The sequence below is a fragment of the Chlamydomonas reinhardtii genome, chromosome 16 (genome assembly GCF_000002595.2).
Source record: "Chlamydomonas reinhardtii strain CC-503 cw92 mt+ chromosome 16, whole genome shotgun sequence".
Taxonomy (NCBI): domain Eukaryota; kingdom Viridiplantae; phylum Chlorophyta; class Chlorophyceae; order Chlamydomonadales; family Chlamydomonadaceae; genus Chlamydomonas; species Chlamydomonas reinhardtii.
The window spans coordinates 4637262-4647443 of NC_057019.1; the positions used below are offsets into that span (position 1 = coordinate 4637262).

General features: G+C 64.2%; 2 protein-coding genes across 2 annotated transcripts; one reads left to right on the plus strand and one right to left on the minus strand.

Moving 5' to 3' along the window:
* Positions 1–952: 952 nt before the first annotated feature.
* Positions 953–3868, minus strand: CHLRE_16g687550v5 (uncharacterized protein). The gene is made up of 5 exons (XM_043071609.1): positions 2691–3868; positions 2345–2419; positions 1978–2076; positions 1699–1794; positions 953–1528 (listed from the first exon to the last, which is right to left on the minus strand). Exons 1-5 carry the CDS (start codon positions 3447–3449, stop codon positions 1388–1390), a joined length of 1170 nt encoding a protein of 389 aa, XP_042915901.1. The 5' UTR covers positions 3450–3868; the 3' UTR covers positions 953–1387.
* A 100-nt stretch (positions 3869–3968) lies between these two features.
* CHLRE_16g687500v5 (uncharacterized protein) lies at positions 3969–9805 on the plus strand. Its single transcript, XM_001692054.2, has 11 exons — positions 3969–4100; positions 4359–4472; positions 5116–5201; positions 5491–5630; positions 5907–5968; positions 6305–6391; positions 6768–6869; positions 7227–7403; positions 7962–8141; positions 8561–8665; positions 9007–9805. Exons 1-11 carry the CDS (start codon positions 4050–4052, stop codon positions 9085–9087), a joined length of 1185 nt encoding a protein of 394 aa, XP_001692106.1. The 5' UTR covers positions 3969–4049; the 3' UTR covers positions 9088–9805.
* Positions 9806–10182: the final 377 nt, after the last annotated feature.

Consider the following 10182-nt stretch of genomic DNA (forward strand, 5'->3'; position numbering starts at 1 on the left):
CGACTCAGCCTAGACACATTAACACCCCATATTGTTCCTTAACATACGTTGAGCCTTTGGATTGGGGCTCAGAGCGTTCCGCCGCGCCGGACATGCAGTGGTTCATTTTCTGACAAAGTCGCGCTCACAGGACTGACGATGTGAACCCGAAAGCTTCCCGAATGGTGTCATACGAATGACTGCTTCTGATTCGGGCCTGTCCAGAGGCCTCCTGGTGGCTGGGGAGATGCCCTAGGACGCCCCTACATGCGCCGTGTGACAGTTCTGATGTTCTCTTCCATGGCCTAGCCGCCATGTCTCTACATCTGGCCCTAGAACACTGCCTGTGCAAGAGTGTGAGCCGGCGCGAGACCCGTGGCCGAGACCCCACCCACATCCCACCGAGACCACACATAAGCACCTGTCTTGCGACCCTTTGCGACCAAGTTCCCCACGTGCCTCCCCTTGCCCCGCCGACCGAGAAGCAGCACACCCAGACCGAGATCTTTATAACACCCTCGCAATGGACAAGTGTTCTCCGGTCATGGGAAAAGGGGCTGAGCCCTTCCACAGTCTGAGGCCGCAAGCGTCTACCTCATCGAATGCCTCAGGCAAGGCCACAGGAGGTGCCCCAGCCCCAGCCTGCATGTTGGCGCTGCCACAGTGCCACCCGCTGAACTGCAATTCCCGTAGGTACTGGATGCGCAGTGCGTGCCCGAGTCGCGGGTTGCCAAGACTGGCGCGCTGGTTGCTCCTTCAGACTGCTGCAGCTGCCAAAGCTGGCGCTCTGTCTGGCCAGTGCGCTTGCGATAGCCAGTACCAGACAACCGCACGTAGCAGGCGCGCTGCTCTTGGTGCCGCCTGGTCGCCGCACGCCGCTGCTTCCGCTCACGCCGGCCGCATCACGCATGCGGCTGGCGCTTGCGCATTTTCCGCCTTCGGCGCTTCGCCCGCTCCCTTGGCCGTTCGGGCAGAGGTCTGGTAGGGAATTGCACAAGTGCTGGCTATTTGCGATCAATAGGCTTTGCTTTACTAACATGTGGCACATGTGGCAACCATGTATTGCTTTTCGTTCCGGCTCAACGATTGGTGCTGCCTTCTCCAAAGTTGGTTCACCTTCGTTTCGTCGTTAACATGCATGGCTACCTCCGGTGATCAAGTCTCGCACTTCTATCTCACCCCAACGCTTCATACCATCCATACATAGAGTCCCGTGCACTGCCCCGCACACAAACGCGTGCACCCGCCAGCCGCGCGCCTCCCTGCTACTGCCGCTGCCACTCCCACCGCCACTGCTACTGCCACTGCTCAGCTGCCGGCGCTGCTGCTGCTACTACTACTGTCACCGCCACTGCTACTGCCGTCGCCACTGTTCAGTTGCCGGCCGCTGTCACGGCTACTGCCACGGCTACTGCTCCAGCACGGCCAGGTCTGTAGGCGGCCAGCTGACGGGCTCGCAGGAGCCGCCGATGCGCATGCGCCACGCCACGTCCACAAGCGGCGCAATCTCCGCCAGATCATGCGACACCACCAGCAACGTGCACTGCTCCTGTGGTGGGAGCGGGCGCAAGAATGCACCAAGAGGTTAGTGGTCAGGTCCAGAGTTGTTCGGTTGAGAAACCAGCAGACTAGGGGCAGCGTCACCGCAGGGACGAGGGGGGATACCCGGCGGGGCTCCGACGCAGGGGCGAGCAGCCTCAGAGCAGCAGCCGCACTTACCTTGAGCTTCCTGAGGATGGTCACCACCTCCTGCCGCGACGTCCAGTCCAGGCCCGCCAGAGGCTCGTCCAGCAGCAGCAGTGCTGGCTGGCGCACCTGCGCATCGGCGCACCCAGGCAACGAAACAAACAGCAAACAAGGTCAGCCGCACAGTGAGCCGGTTACGCTTGCCGGTTTCCGCCAAGCATAAGCGGTCCCTATACGCCCTGGTCATGCCTGGAACCTCCACATCTCCCCGTTATGTTGCTATGTTGAGCTGTCCCACGCCGTGCCGCTCACCAGCTGTATGGCCAGAGCCAGCCGGCGCTGCTGGCCGCCCGACAGCGCCCAGGGCGGCACGTGCATCGGAATGTCCTGCAGGCCCACCGCCTCCAATACCTGCGCAGCGGCGGCAGCAGCAGCGGCACAGGCGCGAAACAGCGCATCCAGTCAGTCTCCACGTCTACAACAACAGGTGTAAAAAGCCGATAGGCCACCACCCTACTGCGAGCCTTCAAGCGACCCATTCGCCTCGAAAGGCATATATCGCCTCACAGGCCCCTGCTTGCGCGGCGCTGCTAGGAGCAGCTCCGACATCTCCACCGGTGGCCACCTGCGGACTCGCCCTGCAGGGCCCACCACCCATTCCGCCGCCCCCCTTGCTCACAATATGCATCCGTGCGGACAGCTCATTCCGCTCGCCCCAGTAGCCCGGCAGCCGCGGCCACGTGAACGTCAGCTCCTGTCGTGGGAGCGGCAGGGAAGGCGGTTCTCGTTGGCAGGTTGGTCTACACAGTAAGCTGCACAGTAAGCTTCACGTCAGCAACGATGCTGCCGGCTATTACGCGCGTGTCGTGCCGCGCCCATCCGCAGATCCATGCCTGAAGCGGCGAACCCCGCCCAAAAATGTATGTTGCGCGCCGGTACCTGCGCCACGCCGCCATATGCACCGTGCCAGCTACCCAAGCGCGGGGCCCTTCGTGGTTCTGCCCCTACCGGCTTCGTCGGCGTACCTGGAGTAGGTCCTCTCCGAGGAAATGTCGCTCTGGGAACTGAAACACCAGCCCCACTTGCTGCATCCGCTCCTCCATGGTCAGGCCCCCAGGCCCCCCCGCCGCAGCCGCTGCCGGAGCGTGCGCGCCGCTGCCGTTCCCGTTCCCGCCCGCGTAGCCGTTGGTCGGCGGCAGCGCGACGCCGCCCGCCGCCCCGCCGCGCAGCACCCGCACCTGCCCCGACGTCTGCTCCGACAGGCCCGCAAGCACCTGCAGCAGCGTGGTCTTGCCGCTGCCGCTCCGCCCCATGACCAGCCCCAGGCTGTTGGCTGGCAGCGTCATGCGGATGTCCTGAAGCAGCGGCTGCTCTGCGCCCGGCGGGTGAAATGTGAGCCCCTCCACGCGCACCTCGGCGCCCGGTGCCGCTCCGCCGGCGCCCGCCGCTTGCTGCTGCTGCTGCATCTGCACCGCGTAAGCCATGAGCATGCCCATCACTGAGTTGGGGTCACCAAACGCCGTTCCGGCGCCGCTAGCGGGCCCCCCTGCCCCGGAGCGGCACAGCGGCGCCCGCCTGGCGCCATGGCCGTGGCGGCCAGGGCTGGAGGTCGCAAGGTGGCTGGCGGAGTCAGGAGATTGTGTCCGTAACGGCACTGCTGTGCCCTGACGGCGTCCGCTGCGCACGACCGGCGGCCAGGCGCGGACTGACGAGGGGCCGGGGCCAGCGCCGGCCCAGGAAGCCGCCGGTGCGCCCGACCGGGCCCTAAAGCTGGATTTCTGCATGGTATTAGCTAATGGCCTCGAACGCTTGTCGAGGCCGCCTGCTTAGCGCAGGCGCTGCGTGTAGGCGGCTGAATCACTTCTTGCCGCTAGTCGCGGCCGCGAGTAGTTTCAATTGCAGCTCCGTGTTCTGCTCAGATGCTGCCTTGGTGGTCTGAAAGTACTGGGTGTTCTTCTTCAGCACAAGCTTGGCTGACTTCTTCGCCTGGGCCTCCTTCTGTAGCTCCTTGACCTTCTTCTTCAATGCAGACGCGCGCTTCTTCTCTGCCTTCTTCTCCTTGACTGCTAGGGCCTTCTGGCCGTCCTTTGACTGTTCGGCGATGAATGCAGAGAGCTGTTTGCGGACCAGCTTAGAAGACATGGTCGTCACAGGAGCATCATACAGGGGCAGTGGATGTAAAACACTCAAGTATGCAGTAGAGGGGCAATGAAACTGCTGCAATGTCCAACTCGGGTTCACGGCATGGAGCACTGCGCCCCCCCATGTCATAAAATTTGCTTCTTAAATTTTCTAAGGACATAGATATACGAGACAAGATGAGCACGCCACGGCGAAGAGCGCGTTGGTAGTGTTACCCTCATTTCGCAACACCGCACAACAAAATGGGCGACTTCCAACGCGAGCGCGTGGTGGTGTGTGATAACGGCACCGGCGTGAGTTTGGAGGTCCACGTGTGGATCGGTGGGGCGGCACGGTTCCCGCGCTTTCCCGCCTGGCGGGTGCTGCAGTAGGCACGCTCGTTGCGCCGGCTCCGGAGACCAGTTCCAAACCACGCGCGCGCGTTAAGTTTGGTCACATCTGGGTAGCAGTGTACATCAGCATGGGGAACGTGTGGCTTCCTGCAACCCACGAAATGCGAACTGGTGACCTCCTGCATCACGACACGCTCCTTGTTTGCCTGTTGTCCGCAGCTCGTAAAATGCGGTTTCGCCGGCGACAGCTTCCCACGGGCGGTGTTCCCGTGCCTCGTGGGGAGACCCAGCTTCAAGTACAATGACCCCTTCTCCCAGCACCAGCAACTGAAGGTTTGTCCGTGGGGGCTGCAACCACCACCCGGCTTTCTCAGGAGCCCTGTCCAGAGCCGTGGGGGCAGTGGGGCAGCCCCTTCGCCCCACCGTGCCAGGCTGCGGGACCGCTGGGTGCAAGCGACCAGGAGGCTGAGGATAGAGGGCGGGGAAGTGCCGGAGGCATGGCGCGTGGTGCGGCCAACCGTGACAGGCATTTCCGGGCACGCGCCCGCTCCCGGGATCAAGCGCTGCGTGCGGTACCCTAGTGTTTGCCGTCCTTGCTACGGTAGCGGTCGGCATACGGCTGTGGCTTGGAAGACCGGGTGGAAATTGTAGATACCAGCCCAAACTGAACCGCACCCAATGCAGTAGAGCGAGGACCGGGGGGCCGGGACTGGCCGGCAGTAGCAGGGCCATACCACGGACCGCGCCTGATGGCCCTGGCGTTCCGCGCCCCCGGCGGATCTATTTCGTTGGGCTCTGGCATGTACCCCACCCCCAGTGCGCGCACGCAATGCACGTGCATAAGGCGGTGTTAGAGCGTCGCCCCCGGTGCTTGTGCGACACCGCCCACACTGCCGCCCACTGCCGCCCACACTGCCGCCCACACACTGCCCACACACTGCCGCCCACACACTGCCGCCCACACTGCCGCCCACAGGACATCTACGTGGGCTCCGAGGCCTCCGGCAACAAGGACCAGCTGGAGCTGTCCTACCCCATGCGCAACGGCGTCGTGCAGTCATGGTGCGGCCGGGGGCCGGGGGCCGGGGGCCGGGGTAGCGGCTGGACAGCTGGCCTGTGGGGGCGGGGCGAGGCTGGATCCAGGAGTGTGGTGACATGCGCTGCGGCAAGCGCTGCTGGGGCTGTTGCAACAGCGCAACAAGCGCAGCGTGTGGGGGTAGGTCCTGTCCAGCCGCCATTGCTCACAGGCTCAGGTGCCCACCCACGGCCATGTCCTGGCCACTCCTTCAATCACTCCGTTCCCCATGAACGGCCATCGCCCTCCCCTCGCCCCCCATCGCTGCGCCGCCAGGGAGGAGATGGGTTTGATCTGGGACCACGCCTTCGGGCCGCAGCAGCTGGCCGTGGACCCGGCCGAGTGCCGCATCCTGCTCACAGACCCGGCCATGAACCCCACCGCCAACCGGCAGCAGATGCTGGAGGTCATGTTCGGTGGGTGGCGGTGGTGGCCGGCGTGTCCCTGTGTGGGGGGCAGGGGAGATGGGGGGCTGTAGGCAACGACGTGCCGCCAAGTTGCCTGCCGAAACCGGAAGCGTACGGCAGTGCGAATTGGGGCGGGGAGGGGGTGCGCGGGCTGCTCTGGCCCGGAGGAGACACAGGTGCGCAGACGCAGCCCGCACAGTGGAGCTGCGAGGCCCATGACTTGTGCTGGAAAACACGAGGAATGGGAAACTCACCATGACTTGTGTGTGGTATGTGGCCGCGCAGAGACGTACGGCTTCGCGGGCGCCAACATGCAGATCCAGGCGGTGCTCACGCTGTACGCCCAGGTGTGTGTGCCCGGGTGTGTGTCCGGGTGTGTGTCCGGGTGTGTGTCCGGGTGTGTGTGCCCGGGTGTGTGTCCGGGTGTGTGTCAGGGTGTGTATCCGAGTGTGTGTCCGGGTGTGTGTCCGGGTGTGTGTCCGGGTGTGTGTCCGGGTGTGTGTCCGGGTGTGTGTCCGGGTGTGTGTCCGGGTGTGTTAGAGAGCACAAAGGAAGGGAACACACAGGACTGTGTGTGCGATGCGGTGCGACGCTTAACGGTGTTAGCGTTCGCGTCCTTTCCTGCACCGACCTGCCGAGCCGTTTTCACCGTACCTGCTCTCACATCAGCCACATGTCCACAGGGCCTGCTGACGGGGCTGGTGGTGGACAGCGGTGACGGCGTGTCGCACGCGGTGGCGGTGGTGGACGGATACGCCTTCCCGCACCAGGTGTGTGTGTGTGTGGGGGGGGGGGGTTAGATACCAGCCCGAACTAAACCGAACCGAATGCAGAAGAGCGAGGAGGAGAGCGTGGCCTATGCTTGAGGGGCGGGGGGCAGTGGTTCAGGGATGGCCACGGAAGGCAAGGGGTGGGCTGTGTCGTGAGTTCGTGGGCGGGAGAAAAGGGTGTCGATGGGGCGGCGAACTGGCGATGGACCTGGTTGGGTGCGGAGCTGCAGACGGACAATGCCCAACAGCAAACCGCCATCGAGTGGCACCCAGCCTTAGCACCTTCCCCGGTTGCCCTCTTAACCCAATCCGCATGGCTGCCCGGCTGCCCGGCTGCACACACGACCTGCCCGACTGCCCGGCTGCCCGGCCGCAGACCAAGCGCCTCAACATCGCCGGGCGCCACGTGACCGCCTACATGCTGGAGCTGCTGCAGCGCCGCGGCTACTCCCTCAACAGGACGGCGGACCTGGACGTGGTGCGCGCGTGTGCGTGTGCGTGTGTGAAACACAAAACAAACGGAACAAAGCCGCCGTGTGTGTGTATGTGTGTGCAGTGGTGGAGGGGGGAGGAGGGAGGGGAGCGGTTTGGGGATTGGGGAGGGGCGTGGGGAGGTGTGTGTGGGGAGGGGAGCACACAGGCCCAACGAGTGGGTCGCACTTGTCAACAGATTGCGAGCAGGGTCGTGGGTCTTCGGTGGGGATTGTTGTCGCCGCAGCACCATGACGACGAAACCGTCCGCTACCGCACGACCCCGCACCCCTTTTGCCCTGCACTTCCTTAACTAATCATGAATGTAACCCTGCCCTACACGCCACACGCCGCCTGCCTCCAGGTGCGCGACATCAAGGAGCAGTTGGCCTACGTGGCGTTCGACTACGCCGCGGAGATGCGGCTGGCGCGCGAGACCACGCACGTGATGCGCTCCTACACGCTGCCGGACGGGCGGGTCATCCGGCTGGGGCCGGAGCGCTTCATGGCGCCCGAGGCCATGTTCAACCCGCGGATGCTGGTGAGGGCGGGAAGGAGAGAGCGTGGAGCGTGTGTGTGTGTATGTGTGTGCGTGTGTGTGGATGTGTGTGTGCGTGTGTATATGTGTGTGTGCGTGTGTGTTAAAAAAACGAAACGAAAGCCCGCCCAGACGACGCCGGAGTTACTTACGGATACCTACCAATTTACCGAGCGTCGCGTGGTTGCCGTCACCCAGGTAGTCATACTTACCCGCGATAAGCCTGTAACCCCACGGGCGACCATTCGGCCTGACCCCGCGATGCACCTGTATGCGTCCATGCTCCGCACCCTGGGCGCGCTAAACAACGTGTGCGTGTGTGTATGTGCGTGTGTTGAATATACAACAGAATGAAATATGTGTGTGTGCACCCGCGATACGGTATGCTGGGGTCTTCCCCACATGCACAGGACAAAAGCGTCGGCGCGTCGCGCACAACACATCCTCCATTCCTCGTGTTTGCCTCCTGCAGGTGCTTCGTAACCCGCACACAAACACGAACAAACACAAACACACACACACACACACACACACACACACACTCCGCGCGCTCCCCCCCAGGACATCGAGGCGCCCGGCATCGCGGAGATGGCCTTCAACGCGATCCAGGACGCGCCCATCGACAACCGGCGCGGGCTGTACGAGCACATCGTGATCAGCGGCGGCAGCACCATGTACCCGGGCATGTCCACCCGCATGGACAAGGAGATGCGGCAGCTGTACCTGGACCGCGTGCTCAAGGTGGGGGAGGCGGAGGAGGAGGAGGAGGAGGAGGGGGAGGAGGAGGGCAGTGTTAGTGGGAACAGAGTGGATTAGTCACCTGGCTGAAGTGCCGACGTCCAAGGGGGAAGGGGTTGCGAGGTCAAGGCAATGGGAGCAGGGAGGGTTGGGATGCGCCACTACCTAAACAACGCAGGCCGTGAGGTTGCGGTGGATGCACGTGGCGGACAGCCCGCCGGGACAAGCGTGCATACACCGAACCATTCCCCCACCACCTTCTTGGCATCTGTGTTTCCCCTACTTCGTGCTGTCGGTCGCACACCACCATCAACCCGCCCGCCCTGCACCGCCACCCTACCCCAACCCCCAACCCCACCCCACTCCCCGCTCTCATTCTCTCAGCTGACCATGAATGTAACCCCCACCCCGCCCCCTGCCAGGGCGACATGTCCGGCCTGCGCAAGCTCAAGCTGCACATCGCCGACCCGCCCAACCGCAAACACATGGTGTTCCTGGGCGGCGCGGTGCTGGCGGACATCATGAAGGTGAGGGGGGGGGAGGTGGGTGGGCGGGTTGGAGGGAGCGGGGGACCAGCAAGGGGCGCGGGAGGGAACGCCGTTGACGTTGATGGTGTTCAAGGTGTGTGCCGAGTACTGACAGCTTTTTGGGCGACTGCGATGTTACCGGGGTTGGTCAGTGTGATGGGGTCTGCACGCGCCGCCATCGGCAGACCTACCCGCATCCAGGCCGCGCCTCATCTGACAGACCTTGCGCAAGCGACACACTTGTGGCGCCTTTTGCCGGCGCCATCCCCTGCACCCCTGGTTCATTTGGAACTGCTCTTGACGACCTTTCCTGCCCACCTTGCACGCACGCGCCTGCGCAGAGCCACCCCGACTTCTGGATCACGCGGGCGCAGTACGCGGAGGACCCGGCGGGGGCGCTGCGCAAGTGCGGCATCGCGTAGCACTGAGGACTCGCCCGGCTGGCTGCACAGGGACTTTGTGCGCTGTCTTAGAAGGACACACGGGGCAAGGGTGTGCGCTGTGTCAGGAGGGAATCAGAGGAACGGGTGTGTGCGCTGCGTGCGCGCGCAAGCGGCCTGGCGGCTGGAACAGCACCACTTGGCGGTGCCACTGTCTCACGCGGTGCCCAATCAGGCAACCAGGATGGCGCAGGGTTGCCGCATGGGTGGCGCGCGTTGTGCAGGGCGCTGGGGCAGTTGTCAGCAGGGGAGGTGCCAGCGGCGGCTGCCAGGCGCCGGCAAGCGGCCGGCGGCGGCCGGGCGCATGCGCAGGGCCGACCGGCAGGCGGTGTAGCAGCAGTGGCAGGCGGTGTAGCAGCGGTGGCAGGCGGTGTTGCAGCGGCGGCAGGCGGTGTAGCAGCGGGTGAAAGGGGCGCTGTAGCAGGCGGCAGCTGGACAGTGCGGCCTAGTGCGGCCAGGCAGCCATGCACCGAGCCGCAGAGCCAGGCCGCCTAGCTGTATTTGCTGGGGGTGCCTGTGGTAGTGGCGTGGCGCAAAGGACGTGCGTGATATCATGTGAGGCTGGCGGCTGGCGGCGGACGATTTGGCACGACCGCGGACCGGGCTTTAGGGCCAAGGAGCCGCAAGCAGCCGCATGCATTGTGGGTGGCGTGGCCTGGAGCCTCCTACAACGCGTTGCTTGGTGTAATGAATTCAATGGCACTTCATTCCGCAGTGTCAATTGAGCCCACTTTGGGGACAGGTTCGATTTTGTGGTGTGAGGGCCGCCTCACCCCGGTTAGCGCACGTGCTTAAGTGCTCTGCAGCAGTGTCGTCGCAGGGTGCAAACGTCGGGTTGCATGCAGGGGCGACCTGACCATCTCGGGGGCTGTATTGGGCTCGGGGAGCCACCGCTGCCGCCCGCCACCCGGGGGCAGCGGCCAGGGCGCACCGTGCGCCCGGTGCTGCCATGCGATGGCCGATGGCACGCGTGGAGGGCAGCAAAACACCACGACTGTGTGGTGCGATGAGCAAGGCATGGCTGCGCGGCTAGCCGGGCGCTGGAAATATCGAACTGCTGATGCACTGTTGCCACAA

Excerpts from the sequence above, each read along its gene's own strand:
- CHLRE_16g687500v5 (XM_001692054.2), top strand. The coding sequence starts at position 4,050 with ATGGGCGACTTCCAACGCGAGCGCGTGGTGGTGTGTGATAACGGCACC. Across the intron at positions 5,969-6,304 it reads TGCTCACGCTGTACGCCCAG|GGCCTGCTGACGGGGCTGGT; the intron begins GTGTGTGTGCCC and ends ACATGTCCACAG. Across the intron at positions 8,666-9,006 it reads TGCTGGCGGACATCATGAAG|AGCCACCCCGACTTCTGGAT; the intron begins GTGAGGGGGGGG and ends GCGCCTGCGCAG.
- CHLRE_16g687550v5 (XM_043071609.1), bottom strand. The coding sequence starts at position 3,449 with ATGCAGAAATCCAGCTTTAGGGCCCGGTCGGGCGCACCGGCGGCTTCC. Across the intron at positions 2,420-2,690 it reads TCGGAGAGGACCTACTCCAG|GAGCTGACGTTCACGTGGCC; the intron begins GTACGCCGACGA and ends CTCCCACGACAG. Across the intron at positions 1,529-1,698 it reads CCATCCTCAGGAAGCTCAAG|GAGCAGTGCACGTTGCTGGT; the intron begins GTAAGTGCGGCT and ends CTCCCACCACAG.